General features: G+C 42.4%; 1 protein-coding gene across 3 annotated transcripts in view; it reads right to left on the minus strand.

Moving 5' to 3' along the window:
- The window catches only part of smap1 (small ArfGAP 1), a 90,773-nt gene that overhangs the window by 52,869 nt on the left and 12,920 nt on the right, over positions 1-24,984 (minus strand). For 2 of the 3 annotated variants that reach the window (XM_079169010.1, XM_079169009.1), the window contains exons 3-5: positions 24,246-24,331; positions 19,073-19,148; positions 4,021-4,092 (exon numbers count right to left, since the gene is read on the minus strand). In XM_079169010.1, the coding sequence (XP_079025136.1) occupies positions 4,021-4,092; positions 19,073-19,148; positions 24,246-24,331 (234 nt within the window). The remainder of the gene's footprint in view (positions 1-4,020; positions 4,093-19,072; positions 19,149-24,245; positions 24,332-24,984) is intronic. The other variant, XM_079169011.1, reaches the window with a different exon arrangement.

Below are 24,984 nucleotides of genomic sequence, written 5' to 3' on the forward strand. Positions count from 1 at the left end.
TGTCCGAAATGACCTTGGTTAGCCACCTCAGGTTAGCATAGCGTAGCTCCAAACCCCGAGACACTCAGTTGCAAATAAAACGCATTCTTAGCCATAAAATGTGCAACGCTTCTACGACGCTGTTAGCCAGAAATACCGTTCGTACAAATCCTTTTCCTGTTTGGGTCAGGGCTGCTAGCTGTGGGGTTGGCCGACCCTTTCTTACGACAGTTTTTCTGGAAATGTCCTTCTTAAGAAATCCGTTTCTCCTCCTTCAGCCATTGAGTGTTAAAAAAAACAAAGCTAGGTAAAAAAAATAGTAATCTACACCAAGCAAAACGCAAAAAAATGTCAGAACTTCTTCATCTTGTCATCTTTCAACTTGAACTGTTCCTACTAATACTAACTTCTGCTAGCTAGCTTCAGCGTCAAAACAGTCACGCTAGCTCACTGACCAATCACGGCGCACGTTAATGCTGACGTACTTGTAGCTCTGGCACGTCAAAGAATACGCCCAACATGTCAAACTAAAGATCTGATTGGTTTCTGTTTCCTCATTGCATCTTAACTTTTGAAAATGATATCAAGCCACCTTATACATGACTTGTCATTGGTCCTCATTTACTTTAATAGTAAATCTTTAATCTGCAAAGGCTATCCAGCAGGCCTCGGGGCGTCTCTTCTTACCTAGACATAGGGGTGAAATCTGATTGGATAAAAGCTCTACTTAAAATAAGCTGCGCTGGAAGCAGCGCTGCAGGCTGGAAGCAGAGCAACTGAGGACGACAGTAGCTGTGCAATGAGAAAAAAAGCTAATGGGGAAAAATTTGAATACATGTAGTGTATTTGTGAAAAATTATTTTGTGATTCTGTTTAGGCCAGCAGAGAAGGCTTTGCTTTAAGAGCAGCGGCACACAGTTCTAAAAAGGACCCGTTGGTTGTTTTATTCAGGAAGACGGTGTAACAATATCCAAAGAGTCTGGAGGTAAATGCCTTTTCACCGATTGGAATTAATCACATGAACACTGCTTTTGATTCCATTCAAATAGAAAGCAATATTTATTTTCAACATTGACTTTCTTCTGACACTCGATCAAATTGGTTGCAGCAGATCGGCAGTCTTCACACCAGCTTCTGATACAGTAACCTGAGACAAATTATTTCAAAACTCCACTAAAAACAAGACTGGGATTAACAGCAGGCACGCACACGAGTTGGCCGTCTGTAATGCAAAGACAATATGACGATTTTAGGTTGTGGTTTTTTACAGCGATGCCATAGACTTGGGTTTAATCGTTTGTACCTCATTGGTGGGAAAAGCTCATCAACAAGTCCCTCAGTACTCCTAAACTCAGAGGAAAAAAAGGAGAATCTTTATCTACACTGAACAGAACAGGGGTCACGGTCCGGTGCATTACATAAATGGTATGTAGATAGATGCACGTAATGTGGAACCAGAGTTAACAAGCCCGAGTTTCGCCCTGGAAACTGTTGCCTGCCTTATGTGTCACGATCATAGATCGTATATAAGTAGTAGACGTAGTCACCATGACGTCACCCATTGGTTTGTGGACTGCCATTATGAAGCCTTGATTTTGGCAATTTTACCGTCGCCGTCTTGGAATACGTCCGTCGTCATTTTGGCTTTTTTGCAACTGATGAACAGAAGTGACCATATTTGGACTGCGAAGGGGTGACGTAGAGACGCCGTATACGGCTCTGGTAGCGGTATGTCAATACCGTAAGCCCGTCCTAAAGCATACTCTTTATGGTCTATTTGACTCTAAATGGACCATAATGTACTGAATGAACATCTTGCTGTATTGAAGAAGACTTGAAACTAAAGATTGAGACCATAAACTCATGTTTACTGAGGGAATAAATCAAGTGAGAAGTAGGATCTCATAGACTTCCATACAATCTGACTTCTTTTTGCAACAAGAGGAGTCGCACCGTGCTGTTTGAAGACTATTTTAAGTTTTAAGACACTTCCACATTGGTTGTACTCGTCAGAACCGGAGGTCGCCACCTGGTCCAGATGCACTCCTAATCAATAATGTAAACAATCATTAGCTATAGCGCCACAACAGAAATAATGATATAGTAAATCTTATTTTCTAATTATTTTTGAGGAAATGCAACAACGGTTTTAAACTGACGACGTGGTGATTCATGGTCCAGGTTATAACCCATGAGCCATGTGGGCGTTTCATGATACACAATAGTACATTTTCAGAAACATCAGTTAAGAAACTGCAGATAAAATAACCAGACAGGAATGTGTGTGTTTTGGGCTTGTGCAGCAAATGAAACACCTGAAAAATAAAGCTTCTCCATCACACTTTCGTGCAATCTTCCTTTAAATGCACATGCAAAGAGGAGAGGCACACAAACATAAATCGGCACAGGAATATTGCAAGAGAATAGAAACCTTGTACTTTAACGGGCGATAAAAAGGCTAAAGAGTCCAGTTTATGAGCAGATGGAGGTCGAGTGAGAAATGAATGCAACAGAGAACAGACCACTGCGTTACATTTCACTCTCAGTGGGTACCGATGCCCATAGCCTTCATTCCATTTCCCTGTAGTCCATCTACCACACACACACACACACACACACACACACACACACACACACACACACACACACACACACACACACACACTGCTGAGAGCTACATTATTCCCTCACCGCTTCGCAGGCCATGGAAATATTGTGAATTTACTAACCATGACCCAGAAACACAAACATACTCCTTTAGTGCTTCCCCCTCTCTTTCTTTCACACACACACACACACACCGCATAGATATGCATGAGCACATACCACAGCCCTGGCATGCACACACACACACACACACACACACCTGCTGACGTATGGACGGAGGTCGGCGGATGTGTGCGTTACTGCGGCTCATTCTGTTCGGACCTGTTCAAACCCTGGTTCATTTCAAAATGCATTTCTGAACACGTGGCAGTCGGTTAAGCTTTCCAGCAATCGTCCAGATTTTCATTTTGAATCACAACGTTATGCAAGTTGCCTCACGTCAGGGCGTCTTTCTCCGGTGCAGTGAGCGAGCGTTAACAGCCTATCTACATTTTAAAAAGAGGAAAAGAAAAAAAAGCTAAATTTAGATAAATCTGCCAGCAGCAAGGACTGAGTGACATAACACTTTTTTTTGTGAGTGTTCAGAAAGCAACAATGATTCCAGATATGTTGAAAATAAAGCTTGTTTGATGCAGCTGAGGTTCCATGTTTCAATTCCTCGTGGATGATATAGTTTTCGAAACATAGTTCACGTGTTCACGCCCCCTGTGCATGAATGAGAAATGATCCATACTGATGCATGGAGGGAGCGACATGAATGTTTATGAGGAGTTTCCCCTGAGCATTGGGATCCTGCGTCGCAGAAGTGGAGCGACACTGCTGTCAACACATCACGCATTCATGGCAGCACACTGACACACTTCTGTCTTTGTCCCTGTTTTCTGGCCTCCGCCAACGCTTAAACAGCAATGTGCACGAAACGCAATCAATGTTAGCTCGCCGCATTCACATTTTTTACGTCTCGTCTTGTTATTGCAGGTGCACTCAAAAGGCAGTTTCTTTTATGGCTAAAACTGAATTCAAGGGCTCTTACTGACAAAATCCTCTATAACTACAGCTTAACAGTGATGTGCACATTCATTTGTGATCCATAACCCATTTTGCTGACCCATTTTCATTCCAAAGAAAAATGTGTTATTAACCACCCAGACAAATTTGAATAATAAAAAAAATAAATTGGCAAGTATCTACAATGAGGTTTCAAAATTGTCAAAAAATGAGCCGTTTTCTCTGCTCTGAAACGGCGGGGCCACTGAAGGCTCTTAAACCACGCCCGATCGTGGTGTGAGGGTGGAATACATGTTACACCAAGCTCCTCTACAGCTGCATTTCTGCCCCCAGAATCCTGGGACCTGTAGTATTTAACCAACTTTAACCTACGACAAGTGACTGTTTTCCAGGTTACATGGAATCTATCATGAATGTTACTTGTACCTTTGTGTTGTTGAGCCTCTCCACTTTATCAACGTCCTTCTTCTTCTCCTCTTTTTTCTTTTCACGCTCCTTCTGGGAAGAAAAAAAAGGGAAAGATGGTGTAAGAAGTGGCATATTTGCAACAGCCTGCACTTTACATGTTTGTCATAGCATCTACTAAAGCCACATATACACACACACACACACACACACACACACACACACACACACACACACACACACACACACACACACACACACACACACACACACACTAAGGTTAGAAATAGAACAGTAGATGGGACATCTCTGTTCAAATCGACGTCGCAGAATGGTCGGAGCGGCGGCCATTTTCATGTGTAATTTTTTATGTGACCATTGTAGCAGTCTAACTTCCAAATAAACTAAATTGACTTACTGAAAGTCGCTGACTCACTGAGGGGAGGTTTTGCAGTGACCACTAAAACAAACCGTAGAGTAGTAACGTTACAAGCTAGCCAGCTAGCTATCTTACTAGCGAGCAGCTGGCTATTTAGCTAGCTTGCTCAATGTCCTTTCTACTCCAATTCAATTGATGGTCAGGCCAATATGGCTTTTAATGATATCAGTAATAATGCATATTCCTATAAACTTAATCTGACTGAATCCCAATGTAATTATGATTTAATAATGCATTCATATACTTAACGGTATAGATACAGCAAGTAATTTCCGCAACATATCTTACGGTGATAACTCTTCTGTTATCTGCAATGCCATAATTAGCATATAATACTGCTTAAGCATTCAGAAAGAAGGCACTTTTCTTCATTATATCACCATTCGACAACCATTACAATATTCTGAAGGAGGGAACATGGGGCCTAATGGTAATGATTTGTTGTACCTAATAGCAGGTTGAAAACAATTAGATCTCACTCAGTAATGTGATTTTAATGCACTCACAATGCAAATCTAATGTGCAGACATTATTAGCGTACGGAGAGTTGATGTAGTGTTTGCAGGTTAATGGTTCCGTCTTGCTTTGTTGTATGCAAATGAGCCGGTGCTGATGCCAGCCACCAACAGGCTTTAGCTAATGACTGTCAGGCTGCCAAAGTGAGCAGCTTTAGCTTAGCGGGTTGCAGCCTACAATCTAGCCATTATAATAACAATAACAGTCGGATTCTCTCCGCGTCTCCCTCTGTCTCCACTCTCAATGCAATTCATTTACTGGCTGTTTATGTGCAGTAGTAGTAGTTATTTATGATTGGGGTTATTTGTCTTAAGAACATAATAAATAATACTAATCATCAATATTTACAATGATGCAAATCAGCATGAAGATTGACAGGATGGATCTATCATTATTCTACAGTCACTATCTTTTGTGAGCGTGGATTCAGTTTTTTTTTTGTTTTTTTTACTTCAGACTAATGGACTAGAATATTAAAAAGCCAAACACAGCACAGTGCACAGCAAACACAGAGAGACTGAGCCAAATGTCAAGGCTAGCCGTCGGGGATAATTCTTTTATTTTCTTCGCTTGAATTTGAACTTTTGAAGTATTTTTTGCGCAGACTTCATGGCAGTGGAATGGAAGCAACAATGGCAACTGTTCACACATGAACAGAAATGCAGATACTGGTGTCTATTCCGTTTATACCGATTGACATCTTCGGTTGCTCATCTTCAGCACAGAGCATAATGCTATATTTTGGCTGAACTTCTATTGACATCATCTGTAAATCTAGAGTATATTATCTTTGAGGCTGTGGGAGGCACCAAGTGTCTGACATTATGAGCTCATTAGACTAGCATTGGACGATTTTTTTCCAGCAACATTAGCAGGCTACTAGTATTATACTCCCATCAGAACCATCACTAATAAATCACAGCACAATTACAGCTGGGATTAGAGCCGCCATAATTCAGAAATTCTAGTTGGCGATTAATTGTCATACAAATAATTGGGACAGACAATTTGATTGTCTTTTTCTGTTGATTTTACACCTGGCTGGCAATCACTTTTTTTAGTTTGGGCTGCTGAAACTGAAAATATGGTAACCATTTTTAGTCATCTTAGGCTGTATTTTGAGTAATTAAGATACTATCCAGTTATATGTCCACTTTTTACTATTGCAAAAAATATGAAACATTTATATATTTTGAGGTGAGGTGTTTGGCTGTTTGAGGTCCCTGTTTGTTCATGTTAAAAAATCGGTAAGGAATTAGTTGCCAATTTCTCAAGATGGTTGCCAATGCCAATTTATTTTAGATTGCTTGTTTTAAAAGTTGTATGTAGGCCGACCAAATGTAACAAAAATGGGGTTCGAGACAAGTCATGTTTAAGGTGGCTTGATATCATTTTCAAAAGTTAAGATGCAATGAGGAAACACAAAGCCAGTGAAAATGCAGCGTTTATTCAGAAAGAAACTAAAACCCTGACTGTACACTTCCTCTCTCGCTCGCAACACGCACTGAGCTAATGTATTCCTGAAAGGACCCACGCTGCTCTTGTAAGACCATGGCTGTGTCCCAAATCAATCACTTCTCACTTTAGAATGGACTACTGTATATAGTGGGGTTCACCATGTTGTCGTGCTGTCTGAATGTATAGTGAGTATTATTACACCCTATACAGTGGGGGAAAAAAGTATTTAGTCAGCCACCAATTGTGCAAGTTCTCCCACTTAAAAAGATGAGAGAGGCCTGTAATTTTCATCATAGGTATACCTCAACTATGAGAGACAAAATGAGAAAAGAAAATCCAGAAAATCACATTGTCTGATTTTTAAAGAATTTCCCACAATGCATTGTGAGAAGAAGCGGTCACTCACCAAGCATTATCTACCATGATGCATTGCACTAAAGGAAGAAAGGCAGGCGGGTGAAAGGAGAGAAAGCCGCAATTGGAAAGAATCAATTATGTTGTGGTGCGAAAATAATATTTTTAAATGTGAACAGAGCAGCGCATCACAAAACAAACTGCTCAAAGTACTTTGTATTCATTCATTCATTGAGAGCAAATGCACTTATTGCCCCACAACGACAGCGCTCTATTCCTTCCGTTTTGACCTTTCACCATAAAAGCCCCAGACATACAGTGTACAATGCATCACTCCAGAGGTAACTTAAATCCACACTAAGAACACAACAAAATAGCTGAAACTATGTATTCATCACAGAAATGCACATCTGTATTTACAGTATTATGGATGGTCCAGCAGCCGACGTTGATCTGGCACTTTACATCAGCAGTGATGAAAGCAACAGCGCAGAGAAAATAAGCCAAATAACTATAAATCCAGAGAGCCGTTATCGGCGCCTCTCTGACATCATCTCGCCTCGGACGGCAACGAAATACCGTCTCTTATGAGCTGAAACAGAAGAACCTGCCCGGCAACAGTAAGATGTAGATAGGTAGACAGCTATAATATCGTGGCTTTTTTGAGTGACATCACTTCACACCTGAATGAAGTGAATTTAAAGCTGCAGGACAATGAAGTGCTTTATTAAACGCTTTCTGTTATTTAATTTGTTCTTTAATCCAGTCGTTACTTTATTTGAAATGAAAGAACATGTATTTATTATTAGAGTATGTATTATTTATAATTCATCCAGTTTCATTTGAAATCTGACAATAAATATTGCTGAGATATGATTCAATTGAACTTTCTTTATTTCAGACAGTCAGTTGTTGACGACATACAGACATTAATGCAACTGTTAGGCTACTTCAATATATATGGAACTAAATCATAGCGCAAGTTAGACATTATTGTGATGTTCAGGACTTTTGCATGAGGAAATTCTCTCGAACTGGACCTCATTGAATGTGAATTGTATACCCCTGATACAGGGAGTAGAGCATGAGGGAACGAGGGAGTCCTTTTGGACACAGCATGGACCTCTACACCCACACATTTAGCAGACACCTGCTCTTGCTGCTGTTGGTTTGTCTTGGTGAAGGGGTTAAATCAGTGTGTGAATATACAGCCACGGACAGAGTTGTTTATGATTCATAACTTGACTCAAGTTTGCGACAACAACAACAGAAGCATGCTGCACAGCAACACAGGAGAACAATCTAGAAACACAAAGCCAACTCAAAAACATCTCGGCATTAAAAGTACAGCAATATTAAAAAAAGGAAATAATAACAATAAAATCAAGGGAGTGCTATCTTATTTCGGCTGTACTGTGTGTAGTATGTTCTGATAGCCACTTCCATTTAGGATCCGGCTCACGGTCGACAGCTCTGACGCCAATTCATCTCAAAGCTGTTATCTCTCCTCACTCTTTCTAGCAGTGAGTAATGTAGACAACAGTCACGTGGCAGGCTTCTCATTTTCAGCTCCGTCACTTTTGCCCGTTAAAATGAACACTACTGGCAGCGTGAGGTGTGACAGTGACAATGAAAAAGTGAAAAATGACACTTTTGGCTGTTCGCAAGCCAGCGCTGCAACCTGTCAAAGATCATCTGTGAGGGAAAAGAAACACCACAATACAACTGGGAGTTCAAAGCGACCAACAGAGCGACAAGTCTCTGAAATGATCTTGTTGATTGCGTCATGCCGTTACTTTTATGCTATTGTTTAGAAAAGTTGCCTTGAATTAACTGAGAAAAAGGACAAAAAAAGGATGTAAAAAGAGGTTTCTGATGCTTCCTCGGCAATCTTTAAGTTCAGCAAAGTTGAGCCGACGTTTTAGAAGGCTTTCAGAATAAAAGCCTCTAAACGAGGACCGTCGACCGTCGGACACCGTCCCAAATCACGTCAGCTGTTTTTATGTTGTAGATTAGATAATACAAGTATCGGGGGAAAACTATCTATAAGTGTACCGTTGACTGACTACTAGGACTACTGACTGGGCAAACGGAACACAACCAACAGCAAAACACCACCACGCCGCAGGACACCCCACCTCCTGTCTGTTCCTGTCAGCCTGGGAGGACGGCGAGGCGCAGGGCGGAGCAGCTTCGTAGGACTTCGGCTGGAGGACAGAGAGGTTCAGACGGTGTGTGTTGGATGAAGATGGACAGAACCGGGAGAACAGGGTGAGAAGAGAGGGGGAAAGAGTAGCAGAGTTAATTAGAAGGGAATGGAGGAGGATTTTCTCATCTGCAGCGGAGCACTCTTCGCTTCAGTAGATGCTCCGAGCCAATGTTATGTTCGGCCTTGCAGCTGCACAGAAAGAACGGAGTCAGGGCGTCTCACTTGCCCGCAAACACACAGACACACACACACACACACAGTTACAGAGTGTAGAGATGACCTCAATTAACCTGCCGTTGACCTGTGAGACAGACTGAGAGCATGCTGGAGTTGAACTCTGCGGTCTACCAACAGTAGCAGTTTGTTTTCTCAAACCTCTTTTTATCTCTCAGCTCGACACAGTGTGTTGAAGGCTAGGGAATGGTGATCAAACGCAACGGTAACACACACACACACAAAAAAGCCAGGGTACTGTCAAGTGTTAGGTTTGGAGTGTTAAACTCCTAAAGAATATCTAAAGCTGATTTTTTTTCCCCAAGATTTGACTTTGATTGTTGCTTCAGTCGCGAATATTCAACGTTTTAGAGAAACGCTTAAACCTGCAACAACTTGTTTGAGGGCATATTGTCACATACTGTGTCTCCTAGCTGCTGCTACATGCTCCACTGTGTTCGCCAGCTAGTCTCGAACTGTGTCAATCAGCTGCTTGGTGCCCAGCAGGTAGCGTACAGGGAGTTTATAAAGTGCTTTTTTTTGCTGAAAACAGCTGCCTGCTGCCGCTGAAAACGGCATTGCGATGAGCGGCGACAGTCAAACAAAACAGCAAAGTTGCCGATTTAGAAGTCACTCTTAACTCAAGTAGATGGCGCCGTCTACTCCGGGATCACTTTCAGGCCAATATAATGAACAATGTCCACTTCTTGGCTCTGATGCATCATCGCCTGCTTGGCTCCACCGTTTGCAGAATGTTACAGTTCATCAGTGTGGACGCTCACATCGTTATCGCTAACTCACATGTATGATTCTTGGTGTGAACAGCTTTTAAAGCTCTGTGAAGCTCAGCGGGGCTGCAGCTTCAGGTGATGATTCTCCGTAGGTTAGTTACTGTGAGCCACCTATTTCCCATTTGACAAGTTGTTAGAAAAATATCAATGATAGCAGCTTTTAAGATTTAAAACCAAATGTTCAGGCACTTTAATGTTGCTTTCAGCTTTTGTATTTCTTTCTTTTTGACCATCAAGTTTTTATGCTGGACGTGCAAAATTAGCATTTACTTTTACTGACCACCTGACGGATATAAAGGAATAGTTCAACGTTTTGGGCAGAATTCTGATTTGCCTTTTGACGAGAGTGAGATGAGATAGCAATACCACTCAATACATGTGTGTGTATGGAGCTGGAGCTGGGGGGGGGGGGGGGGGGGGGGGGGGGCAGCTAGCTTGGCTCAAGAACCTCTTAAGCTCACTCATTAATAAGTTGTCTTGTTTGTTGATTTTTGTTTTAGGAGACACATTATGTAACTAGTGAGTTTTAAAGATGTAGATAAGCAGGCCAGATGCCCCCCCCCCCCCCCCCCCCCCCACTTCCAATCTTTAAGCTAAGCTAAGCTAAGCTAATGCTCCTGCTTCGTACTGAACACACAGATATGAGAGGGGCATCAACTAATTGTATTCTGTGGGTTTGTTCACCCATCACTACGAGACTTCCCTTTCACATCATTTGATCAGATAATATAGAAAATATTGATTGATTATTGATATCAGACGAAAGATAAGTTCAGTATGTGTGCATGTCTCCACTGACAAGACATTATCACAGTATCAGATGGAGTGAGAATCAAAGAGATGGAGAGGAATGGATAGAGACGGGGGGGGGAGATACAGAAAGGAGAAAGTCAAGAAAACATAATTCCTGAACACCGCATTTGCATGCAGAGCACATTACTTCTTCCACGTTCAGAAGACTCGAGTAAATTCAAACCAAGTATTGTTTTTTTTTCCCGAGATGGTGAAAAGCCTCGCTTATGCCTCCTACAGCTTGGTGCACACGGAATCTTTCATGAAAGCAGGCCATCATAATACATCATAATTACAATAATAATTCCTGCCATTTCCAATCGGTCTTCAAAATCCACACCAATCTAATCTGACAAAAATCCCATCAGCTGCTTAAATCTTTCCCGCCTGTAACGAGACGTCAGTTAACAGATTGAACTAAACCGTTCTGGTGCCACCGTGCCGTGTCTCTTATCACTTCCTTGTTTACTCTTTGCCATCTGGCAGTTCGCTGTCTTTCCACATGCACCACAGCTCCAGCTACCTCCCTCAAGATCCGTGCCTCGCCTCCACACAACAGCTGAACAGATTGATTACTCCAAGAAATAGGGAACGAAATCAGGTCATAAAAAAGCTAAAATATGGATGTTACTGAATATGTTACACTAAGGACGGAAAACACAACCGAATTTGGAAAACACAGCCATATACAGAAACGTGCTGCAAATACAGAAAAGACAACCAAATGCAGAAAACACAATCATAAACAGCAAAACAAACAAATGAAGAAAACGCAACCAATTATAGACAATAACAATGGAAACTGTTTCCAGGGGATGCTAAAAAGTGATGCACACGCTTTTTGTTATCATTGTTTTTTTACTTATGAAGTTAAAAAAGTCAGCCATATGTCAGTGGTGTTGGAAAATGAGCAAAAATGGGATTTTCCCTCTTTGAAACGGAGAGCCACGCACAATGGACTTGGGGCATTGTTTACTCTTGTGATCAGCTGATCGCGCTGATGCCATGACCACCCTCGCCCTCTCTGTGACGACTGGCCAGGTTAGGAGACAGCTGGAGAGACTCCACCAATGCAAGGCTGCAGGACCTGATGGCATCAGCCCCAGGGTCCTGAATACCTGCGCTATCCAGCTGTCTGATGTCCTGCAACACCTCTACGCCCTGAGCCTGAAGCAGGAGGAAGTCCCGGTGCTGTGGAAGACGTCGTTCCTGGTTCCTGTACCTAAGAAGACGACTCCATCTGGCCAAAATGACTACCGACCAGTTGCCCTCACATCTCATGTGATGAAGGTGCTGGAGAGGCTGGTCTTGGCCCACATCCGACCGCAGGTGACATCCTCACTGGACCCTCTGCAATTTGCATACCAGCCTCATGTGGGAGTGGATGAAATCGGTGGCTCTGTGAGAATCACTTTCTTTGATTTCTCCAGTGCATTCAACACCATCCAACCACTGCTGCTGAGTGAGAAGCTGTGGGTGGTGGGGGTTAACACGTCCACCGTCTCCTGGATCACTGAATACCTCACAGGCAGACCACAGTTTGTCCGACCTGTTCTGTCTCCCTTCCTGTTCACCTTGTACACCACTGACTTCCAGGACAACTCAGGGTCATGCCATCTGCAGAAGTTAGTACAGGGCAGTAGTGGATGACTTTGTGGAGTGGGCCGGTAGAAATCACCTGCTTCCAAGACCAGAGAGATGGTGGTCGACTTCAGGAGGACGACAACCGCTGAGAGTTCTGGGAGAGTGATGTGGACATGGTGGAGGAGTACAAGTTCCTGGGTATCTCCATTGACAACAGACTGACCTGGAAGACCAACATCAACGCTGTGTACAAGAAGGGGATGAGTCGACTCTTTTTCTTGAGGAAACTTCGATCCTTCAACGTGTGCAGCAAGATGTTGGAGATGTTCTACCAGTCTGTTGTGGCCAGTGTACTGTACTTCTCCGTAGTCTGCTGGGGGAGCAGCATTGGAGCCGGAGACACCAACAGACTTAACAAACTGGTTAAGAAGGCCGGCTCCATCATTGGCTGCAAACTGGACAAACTAACCCTAACCCTGGATAACTCTGTTACACTGTTTGTTTGATTAAATCTTTGCACCATTGTTTAGTTAGTTAATTTTAATATTATTCTATTTCATTGTATATATTGCGCATTTTTAATAAAGTATCTATTGACTGTATCTATCTAACATTGAACCCAGCCTCCTTTCCTTCCTCTCTTCCTCTCTTGCTCCCTTAAACCACCCGCGGGCGGAAACTGACTGTCTTTCTGAGCGCAGAACAGAAGAATATTTTATTTCCATTTTTCATCTTTCCTCACTCCCATCCATCACCCTCCCTCCTCAGCTGTTAAGGCATCAAACGACTGCCTGCTCTTGTTGCCCGTGGTGGTGAACGCAGTACAGAGGAGATGTGAATTCATTTTGTATCCTTCTTATTCTGTTGATGTCTTTTAGTTTTGGTTTTGTTTTGTTTTTGTTCTCCCCTACCCCTCTCACAAAACGTCATCCTCCTCCTCCTTTGATTCTGACAGAGATGTCGACACTGCACTAAACAGGCACAGACGGGCTGATGATGAAGATAAAGAGAAAAGAGGCTGGAAGGAGGGGGAGGGTAAAGGGTGGCTAGTGACAAAGAGTGGATAGATAACAAGAGGAGTGGTGCGAGCTGGTTGAGGGAGGATTAACAGAGGTTATTAGGATTCGGAGATAGAAGCGTCTGGCTATCTGCTGGGGCGACTGCTGATAGTGAGGCAGAAAGATGGTGAACGTCTTAACCGAAACGTGTCCGCCGGGCAGGACTTTCACAGCTTCATTTGTACTCCTGCTGAGGACACTCGCTGAATAGCTATACAGCGACTAATGAAACAAGAATTATGGAGGCTAAGGGAGGGTTTCAGATGTTCAAGTCCACAGTGTTCTAAAAGGACAACGGCTGAAGGACCCTGAACTGTGTTTTGGAAAAAAACATTGGGATCTCTTAGTAGGAATCAACTCGATCGGTGGATTTGCTCACAGAGACAAAGTGAATAAGAGAAGAAGAGATAAGCCTTTATTGGTCCCCAGACTGGAAATTCAGGAGAAATAAGTACAGATAAGTAACTCGAGCAGGCTGTTCTCATCTAACATTCATAACTTTACCTACGAAAAACAATGCGCTGTAATACATAGAAACCCTATGAAATTATTTTGTGTCTTATTCCTGTAATCATGAACGTGGAAAACATTAAATCCCTAGAAGCCAAAAGCTAACCTGAACCCTTTTTCAGCCAGGAGACAGCAGTTTGTTCCCAACTAAAAAAAGAGAAGTCAACTAAATGTATGGTATCTGATCCATAACTCCAGTACGTCAGTAACTGCACTTTCGTAGTTTTTCTAAACAAAACGACGACCAAACAAGTATTTCACAGTCTTTTCCTAAACCTAACGAAGTATTTCACAATTTTTTCCTAAACTTAACGAAGTATTTCACGATCTTTTCCTAAACCTAACAAAGTATTACACAATCTTTTCCTAAACCTAACAAAGTATTTCACGATCTTTTCCTAAACCTAACGAAGTATTTCACGATCTTTTCCTAAACCGAACTAATGGCTATGGGCAAAATCCCAAACTTGAGTCTTCAAAAGTGCAGTTCACAAACCAACGGGTGACGTCACAACGACTACGTCCACTTCTTATATACGGTTTGTGTACCAGTCACGTTGTGGCTGTAAGTAGGAAGGCATACACCTAGAATATGAATAGACGTAAACATACTATAACTATACAAGCACAATTAAAGACAAGGTTACGAGGAAAAGCGACACAAACTAATCTCAAAGAAAAAAAGAAAATCTGCACTGAACTTTTGCTATGAGTTTCGCAAAAGAGTCTGCAACCATGCTTGCAGCTCTGTGAGGCTGCACTTAGTGTCAGCAGATGGCAGAAGTTAAGTAGGCTGCCACAGCAGGCTGTAGGAACACAGAACATTGGCCAGCACTGTGGACACAGCAGACAGGACGTCCGTATGACTAACGCCGGCAAACAACGTTGGAAATCAGCAAAGTCTTCCCCCAGGGTGACCGCGCCGCTCTCTCCTGACATTTTTAGGCCAGTCACAGAGGGTTCACGAGATGCACTGTGATGTCTTGTTGATTCCACTAACATTGAAATAATGCGCGGTCCGTGCACATATACGCCAACGTACTCACTCGTGCCAGAGCAGTGAGCTCATGCTGCATGGGGAGATGGACATGGAGTGGATGTACTTGTGTACAAAGTACTGCAAGCTGTCCATTACAAAACCCCACCGTCCTCTCTCTCTCTCCACTGGTCTCACTCACATGCAAACACAAACTAATACAAACCTCTTATATGCACCAGAAGTTGCAGTCCATGCCTGCATAGGGCTTTTTGAAAGCCTATGTGTTTTGTTTGAGGATACAAATATATTTTTTCTGCAGAATTGAAATGCCAAAAGAGAAGAAACTTTGAGTATGGATACCAAAATAATGCCTTTTTCAAAGTCTGCCTGTGATCTAGTGAGTGGGTGTGGCAAATTAACTTGTAAAGCGCCTTTCTAGTGCTTTAACACTACATGTCATTCACCCATTCACGGCCATTCATACACAGAGGCTACCATGCAAGGTCTTGCTTTGATCAAGTGAGCCACACAGTCACTCACTGCACTCCCTGAGAAGAAATATTATTTCATTTTTTAAGAGGAAAAAAAAAAACGAAAATCTGAAACAATTGCATGAGAGACTATGGAGCAGAGGAGGATAGTTGTGGAGCTGGACGATGCTACGCTTTGATCGGCGAGACTTAGCTAAGGGTCAAATGGCGCTGCCTACTGATGAAGCAACTCCTAATAATGGTGGAGGATGGAAACAAACATTCTCTTTGCATTTTCTTTGAGATTTTCTCAAAATTTGGTTAAAATGTGTGATTACATTTGGATGGAAACCTGCCTTGTGTAAAGTACAGTAGAAGTCTATAAAACTGTCTCATTAGCATCAATAATGGTCAAATGCATTTCTCCTGGACAACCAGCGAAGGGATGATCATTTATACGAGATATACTGCATATATTTAATCCAATTACATCATGTTTTCAACTAACTGCCGTTCTCCTCCAAACATCCAGGCAAACAAACGCAGTACAGAGTGGTGATGTAACTACAGCGAAGAGGCATGCAGACACAAACTGTTTCTTTTCTATAAGTGCTCGAGAAATAAGTGAAGCCAACACATTGCTCACTCTCATTCCAACACACACACACACACACACACACACGCATACTGTACAGACTATAGCTCAGGGTTACTGCAGCCCGCCCTCTCTTCCCCTTTCTCCATCTGCACCAAACTGCTTAAAGTGATAATGAGTTGTTTTTAATAATTAATTTGCATATAAAAGCAGAGCCGTCTGCGTGGGCGGCAGAAACAGATCCTAGATCACAGTCTGGCTGCTGGCAACGCTTCAGAGGAAACAGAGAGATGGAGAGGGAGAGAGGCGGGAGGCGAGAAGGAGAAAGAAAAAGGACAAACTGAAGAAACAGACAGAATGAAGAGACCAAACCAAACGAGGGACAACGAGAGGTAGAAAAGGGGGAGATGAAAGAAAGACGCGCCAGAGACAGGCGAGACATTTTGCGGTCGTGTAGCTCATTTGTTGTTCGCTTTTGAGAGTGTTTTCCTTTTCCTGCATCTGCTTTGTTCAGTTTGTGTGTATCGTCCTTTCAGTTCGTAGCCTTGCTGTGTGCGCCTGGATAGAAACGTCTGCCAGTCGGCTTTTCATGTTGCATTATATGGTCCGAGTGTGTGTTATGTAAAACCTTTGATACCTTACTTCAGGGCGCAACCATTAGTTGTTTTAAAAATCCAAAAATTGCAATTTGAAAGAGAATCACTAATTGTACTGAGTGATTACTTCAATCACAACAGCAGATATTCACATGAAGTCCCCGATCACACAGCGACGCGCCACTGGAAGCACATTGCCAGCTAAACATAGGTTTTCCCGCGGTACGGCGCCTGGCCTGCGCTTCTCTCTGCGCCGCATGTCAATTATTTCCAGCGGTTTTTAGTCACGCATGAAAGTAGTAAAATAGGCGCTCCTTAATGTCACACTTGGACATGGCAGCCAATCAAATCGAAACAAGGGGCGGGATTTACTACTTTACCACCTTTTTCCCCATTTTGATGCCGGTAATTGTGTTCGGAACAGTGGGACAATGGCAAATACACACCAAAGGTTGATATTATATTCTATTCAAGACTCCCAGCACAACTTGGTGACAAGGCTGCAAAGCCACACTGCTCTACTGGGCAAGTCCCGCCCCGAGCAGCATTCAAGCATTAGGATTGTCCAGGCGTCTGAGCTAGCAGAGGTACTCAAGGTCAATGCCCAACCTTCACCCAATGCTCTTTGCCTCAACCAGCTACGCATGGCGGTGTCTTTCCATGCAGAGCAGTGGGATTCATGATTACGCATCGATGGCGGAACGGTTAAAACGATGGCAGAGCCTGTAAGGATGAGGCTGGACAAAAATGTTCTTCACAGTAGGACTGGGTGGTAATTCAATATGCTAATTTATTGTCTTTCAAGGAAACCGTTATGAATTCATGTATTGAGAAAACACGACACACGATTATGTTGTTTAAATTGATAATAACCAGCTCATACCAACTCAAATTTCTCAGAAAATCTGATTATTTAACTTCTTCATTAAATGAGAAAAGTGCTCTTTGTTTGTAGTATTCAATTCCCACAAGAGTATTCAAAACACATGCGGTTATTTCATATAGACTATTTACTTATTAAATTACCAGAAAACATGCTATATGCTGATATATATCAATCGAGAAATTAAGCGACCTATATCGGCATAGAAGATTGCGGCCTAATCGCTCAGCACCAGCTGGGAGCACAATGTCCGTGATGATGCGCACTCGAATTTTGATTGCCGTGACAAAAACGCAAAGATAATCGCCCCGAAAATCTATGCGTTACACTCATGTGTTCTAAGACTTAGCAAAACATTATTGAACAGGGGTATGAAAAGTAGTTTGCCATTAATATTTGGGTGTACATCATAGTCCCCTCTATTGTCCTTGTGTTCCCAGCAGTTATGTCTATTCCCGTGGAAGCACATTAAGAGCAATGCCGTGAATCTCCTTGTATGTGCACACATTGACAGACCAAGAAGAAGCCATTTCAATAGTAATTGTTCAGCTCTACCTTACATACAGTACAGACAGCACTACTGGGTGTAATTGCTAAGGAGTGTTGTGTTTGTGAAAGTGGGAACGGGAGTGTGATTTTAGTGGGGGGGGGGACGCACTTTATAGGTTTCGCGCACATTTCGGTCAGCGTTCACACCGCCTTGCATAACTCGCAGTATAGAAGCAACCCACTCGCCGAGACACTCAGGAACACACAACTCACACAGATAATCTCTCTGGAATCAAGACAAGGAGACATGCATCCACCCACGCACACACACACCTACACCATCAAATCCTTTCTCTCCCGTTATCCACACAAAAGGAGGTTTGGTCTTGACACTGACACACACATACGCAGACATCTCTACTCGTTGATAAAGACATGTATCAGAAGATAACAGTGTTTTTTTGAAAGGTTATTCTCTAACTGTGTGCACCAACTCTTGGTATCAGATCCCAACAAGACTACATTGTTTGGGCTGAACTTGTGGTTTGAAAGGGATTCCAATGCCTTTCCACACATACGCTTAGAAAACATCCCCGGTGTGAAAGACATGAGTGTGGAGAAGGTCAGCGGCTGCAAAAATACAAACTTTACAAGCTCGATGGGTGACAGATACTGGAAGCCAACCACGAGGCCTTGGCACCATGGCACAGACAAGTCAGTGCTGGAACCCATTCAAATGTCTTGTGTGAGGAATGGATGCCAAATGTGATAAGTAGCACATTTGCATTTTTAGCACAACAGCAGCCCTGAAACCATGCACACACTCTTTGATGCAATTTTTTAGCCTTTTATCATTCAGTGGCAAGAGACGGGGAATCATATAAATACATACATACATACATACATACATACATACATACATATATATATATACACATATAAAAAAAGTAAAAAGTAAGTAAGCTCTTGAGCTGGTTTCCGTCTTTAGAAGATACTGGCAGTCTTACATCAAACTTGTGCAACAACTGATGCACACACGTCCGTGAAACGGCAGCTCTGTATACAGCTATAACAATAACATAGACCGACGGGCTGAAAATGAAAATGTAAAAAACAAGAATTGAGTTTGACACTCACCGGTGCTGCAGCCAGGGCCTCCTTGTTGTAGTACTTTTTCCTCTCATACTTGTCCCGGATGAAGACCTCCACTGCTCTAAAAGGTCAGAATTAAGGACTGAAATACTGCACAAAAATATCTAAATATCAATTATACACACACGGGAGAAACATACAGTACATATTACGCTAAAACCATCAACATATTGTAGTTCATGGGAACACTGGAGAAAAAAAAGCAGTGCCAAGACTTTGTTTTCCTAATTCTTTGGGTGTTAGACAAGCTACATTTAGACATAAGTGCCTAAAATACGTTTTGCTGTTGACCGTATTCACAGCAGTACATTACTACTTCCATGCTGGTACTACTGTCTGTTTCTCCAAATTGGGAGTAAGCTGACTGCTAGCTACTGTAGGTAATACACTGACTATGGATAAGTATCCCATACAACACCACTTCTAAACACTTCTTTAACTATGCCTTTAAGAAGATGGGCAGAGAACTTAATCCAATTTTAAAACCCAAACCACGATCTTTCCCCATCAGATCCCCAAGTAAGTTTTGTACCTAAACCAACCAAATCCCCACCATGGTAGGAAAAGATCAGAAACGGGTATCTCTATGAATCTTAATTGGAACAGTGATTTGTGACGGGTTTTAGAAGGTATTGTTCCTGCCAATAGGGGCATCAGGTCAGAAAATGGACATCCCATTACAAAGCAATGAATCTCTGTCTTTCCGTGTGTCATCTGCATGTCTCGAGAACGGTTCATCTGATCTACTTCACACTTGGCGGGTGTTTCCATAGAGACCCGAAGACGTGCAAGTTGAAGTTGGTGCAATTTGGACACGTGACACGTTCAATGTTAAGAAACTTTTAAGAAACATGCAATAGTGTTCTGTGCAGCAGCGGGGGCGGGGCCTCAGGGCTCTGAGGAGTCAAGCATTTTGGCCTTTACAACCACTTTCTACCACTAGTTTCCTTTCTGAGTGGCATCGATACCATTGCTGATATTGTTCAATCTTATCACAGAACTGCGTTTCATTAACAACAGAAATGATGGCTGATCATCATGGTGTTTATGTTAGGATTCCTGCCATTCTCAAAGCACCATGACAGACATGCAAGTGTTTGCGCATATACATATATATATACACACACACACACACACACACACACACGCACACAAACAAACCCGCTCAACCTCACACCCATAAATTCCAACTCACACCCACATCGACTCTAATCCCGACTCTCTTATCTCCCCATTTCAGCAGCGACGCCTCTAGCGGATCAAGTAATAGACTTCCAAAGATTGAAAAATGATGACCACCAGCACGGGTCGGGCTGCATCTCAGACACGGCACATATTTAGTACTGTTGTCTGGAGACAGCAGAACAGATGGGATGCTACACACCGAGACACTCAGCAATGAGTGCAGTGGATAAATGTGTGCCAGATGACGCGGTGGTTATGGTCACATGACTACAGTGGAGTGTTAAGATATTATATCTATATTTCCACAAAAGGTAGACGCTAGAAAAAGTAGCAGTACCACAGTTAATCCTCATTATATTCTTTTGGATAAACCTCACACAGGTTTATGGAGGTCAGCCATTTAAAAAGGGCCATGGTTGTGAAGATACCACTTAGGAAGTTTGGCTTTGCGTTTACAAAACATTTTACAACTATAGACATGTTTTGTGGAACATTTTAGATTTGTTAAAGAATCCCTTTTTATGTGGTGGTGGTATCAATGGGTGAAAATTAATGCAAAACTATAAATTAACTCCATAATCATTATCTCCGCCAGGTATAAGAGGATCATGTGTTCGCGTGTGTGTGTGTGTGTGTGTGTGTGTGTGTGTGTGTGTGTGTGTGTGTGTGTGTGTGTGTGTGTGTGTCTCCAAGGCATTTGTGGCCATCGGCTAGTTTAAAAACAAGCCTCACCTGGTCTGTCAAAGGCCACAATTTGGCCTCAAACACTGACATCCATAGAAAAGATTGGTCTCATTTTGAACCGGAGCATCTGCAGATTAATTCCATAACCGATATGTTATGATCCACTAAAGTTAGTCACGATATGAGATGACTAAATACCTGTGGACTTTTCTAGAGTGTAGCACATAAATGAAGATTTAGAATATGGCGAATTACAGATGTTAATTACTAGAATTCTTCCAAACAAAGCATTCTTCTTGACAAATGAAAACCTATATTAGTCAAATTATACAACTGCAAATACCCCAAGACGACATCAATGTGTCCATACTGAAGGGAAAAACATTCGTAATTACACAAGCACTAATGTAGGAGTTAAAAAAATAATGGCGGGGGGGAATCAAACGGCATTTAGTCATTTACATATAGAGCGCAGTAAATGGCAGGGCTCGTAATGTATGAACACAGGAGGACACAGGAAACGCTCACACACATTCAGGCGGTATAGCTCCTCTAATCCTGGGTCCGTTATCTGCCGTTTTCAGCCAGCGGCGCTGCTGTCGGAACGACTAATGGACTTCAAAAGAGTGAGGAATGATGACCACCCGCACAAATGGGCCTGCCAGATACAAGATAGGGTATTAGAGCCGCGTTTCAAAACGGGGAGATTATTTATTTCAGCCTGCTGGTGGAAATATGAACATATGCTGCTGTGTTAACCACCAAGCTGTCTCGTGGAAAAAAAGGGCAAATTGGATACCGCTGCTTTCGCCGTTGTTGCATACGCAGACGCTGCTAGAGGTGTCCTGATTAAGTGTGTGGAATGAAGCCGACTTGGCGGAGCCTGTCACTTCTCGTGTGCCGCTGGAGATGATTTGGGAGATGCCGACGAAAGCTGAAGTTCGATGACGACGGCGATGGGTTAGATTTCAGGATGTCATTTCGTTGCAGAAAAAAAAGGCAGATCGCAGGAGTGATTTGAGGTTGAACTGATCAGAATGCTGACATGCTGTATATCAGTCGTAGTAAATCATCGATATTGACTAGATGATTTGATTAAAGAACAATCAGCATTTGGTATTATGTTGAAGTGATGCATCAAATGGAACTGCACCTCAGTGTCGTCTGAGGTTTCAAGTACAAACTGTCTTTGACATGAAAATATCTCACGCTGGACTATTACGACGGCCGGTAAGATTCATCATAAATACCATCAGATCAGGGCAGCAGCTTTTATTCTTGTACTTGACGCAGGCATTTGTACAGGATACAGCCCTTGCAGAGACACCTGTAAGCTACACCCAGGAACGGCAATTTTGAGCAACTGCAATACTTTGTAGTAATTTAACTCCATTTCTGGTCAAAGATAATTTATCAAAAACCTGATATACTTGGATTTTGCAGCAAAAAAAATGATCAAGAAACAAATAAGACAATGGCTCATTAGCGTGGTTGATGCTCAATTAGAAAAAATAAATGCTTCTCTTAAGAGCTGTTATACCAATGGATTTATAGTGTGAAGTATGAAGTTATATGTGAACAAGTACAAGTAGTTTTATATGTACTGTAAATATGAAGACGGTTGAAAAACCTGAATGAATAGAGAAACTTTAGAAACACTGATATACAGGTGTTATTGCATTATTAAAGAGCAACCTAACACCAGCAATCCACCCCCAGCGGTTTAACCTCTAACCTTCCTGTGGTGATGTAGCAGTGTACTCCAGGGTGTGTCAGTACATTGTGACATCACTGTTGGGTGTGGTCACAGAGCACACTTCTGTCAACAGCTTAATCTTAGGACTAACTATGGCAAATGGCTACTTTTTCATCAATTAATACAAGCAGTCAGATAAATCTGAACCTTTTTAACAAGAATGCGATTTTTGAGCAACAGTCTAATATAAAATCTATGTGACCGACCTCAGGACATAAACATCACTAAAACACAACATAAATCCTTCTGCAATGCATGACAAGTGTGCTGTAATCTATAAAAATAAAGTTTTCACACAGCAGCTCTGAGGCAGGGCCACGATTGATCCGTACGGATCACCCCTCACGGTTAACCAACGTTGACCATCAGTGTGAAACAAAGTTTTAGTGACGATCGTTGTCCTCCAATATTCAGTAAAATATGCGACCAAGACATCGGCATTCATGTTTTCTACATGCCGATCTCTGATATTGTGTGTTTTCATGAAGAAAAGAAATCCACCAGAAATTACTTTAACAAAGTAAAAGGATAACATTTTGAATTTGTGGTGGTTTACATTGACTTTAGAGCGGTTGAAATCATTGAGACGGTGGCAAAAAAAGAAATAGTCTGGAGCCTTGTAGACCAGCTGCTATAACAATATGGATCATCAATGGTTGGCGGCAAAAACATGATCAGGGATCTCTAAAAGTTAGATTTGCTCCCTTTTTTCTTTCGTGCTGATCCGATCCGTGACTCTGATCCATGATCCGATCTGAACCGCGAGTTTGATGATCCGTTGCACCACTAGTATTGAACGTGTCGAGTCTCAAAGTTGCACCAAATTGAACACTGCACGACTTTGGGTCCCTATCAATACACCCGCCGAGTGTGAAGTAGATTGGACGAATGGTCCTTGAGATATGCAAAGGACACACGCATATAGATGCAGTCAGAGAACCTTACTTTACACTTAGAGACTGAGCAGGGCAGGCACCAGTCAACCTTGATTCTGGATCATGATCCTGAGAGGAAAACATCTGATGGGAGTGGGATCTAACACGATGACAACGCCCCCCTTTGATGGGTATGGAAATGCTATGGCTTTAACAATCCTTAGATCTCAATACAATTGAATACCAATGGGAGACACCATAAAAACAAAGGAGCGAATATCTTTTGGAAGACTGCTGTTCAACCCTCCAGTAAAGACCTTTTCTTTCATTTGTCACCCATCTAAATGTGACAACTACCGCAAAATAGCGTTGACATTGGGAGCTTTAAGATTTCGACGGAAATATCGGGGTGGCACATATGGTGGCATGCAAATCACTCCATGTTGACAGAGGGTTTTATAATAAAATTTACATTTAATGCACATTTAGTGTGACAAGAGCAGTTTGCACGCAATGTCGGGGAGATTTTTACGGCAATGTATGGTGAAATGTATTGTGACAATCTGAGTTTTTATGTAGATGAAGTTGGGGTTGAATGAATGCACGGGGCAGTAAATAGACAGTCGGAGAATACAACACACAGAAACAAGGAGGATACTGGTCCATCTGTGGCCGTCTGAAGTTCTCCGGTAGGTGGTCTTCATACAGCCGTTTGGCCCTGTTGTTGCCCATGTCGACCATACTCTGCAAGGAGAGAAAGGGGAGGAAGAAACAACGAAAAGTGCATCAATTGGTAAAACTCCTTCAAAGAAGATGTCAAACGAGTTCTTTCGTTAGTCACATTTGCAATCGACTCAAATTTGCCCGCCGAATCCTTTCACACACATGCGAACGCACGTGAGTAAAAGACACAACGGCCGTGTGAGGTCAAGGGTAAATCAGGAGGAGGGTGATAAATAGGGTGATGATAGGAGAAGTAGTTGAGATGGAGTCCGAACAATCAGCCATCCGGAATTAATTAGTCTTTGAAAAACAGTGATTCAAATTCAGAGTGAGTCCTCCTTTTGACTCACACTCAGCTGATGGATAGGCAGTGCCTTGGAGAGAGAGAGAGACACACACACACACACACACACACACACTGAACAATTGGATTTATTAACAGTTGGGTGATTGAATAAATTATTGGCATGCTTAGGTGAGTTTTACAGACGTACACACAAACACTCACACCAGTGCTCCTCATTTACTGTGTGTAATTGAATCAATGAGACATGCTAGTTACCCACGAAACCCGCCTGTACACACTAATTACAGGCCTCTGTATTCCCTTAAATGTGTGTGTGCGTGTCAAACATGAGTTTATAGTCCCAATCACGAGTTTCAAGTCTTCTTGG

Source organism: Pholis gunnellus (assembly GCF_910591455.1).
Source record: "Pholis gunnellus genome assembly, chromosome: 11".
NCBI classification, from domain to species: Eukaryota; Metazoa; Chordata; class Actinopteri; order Perciformes; family Pholidae; genus Pholis; species Pholis gunnellus.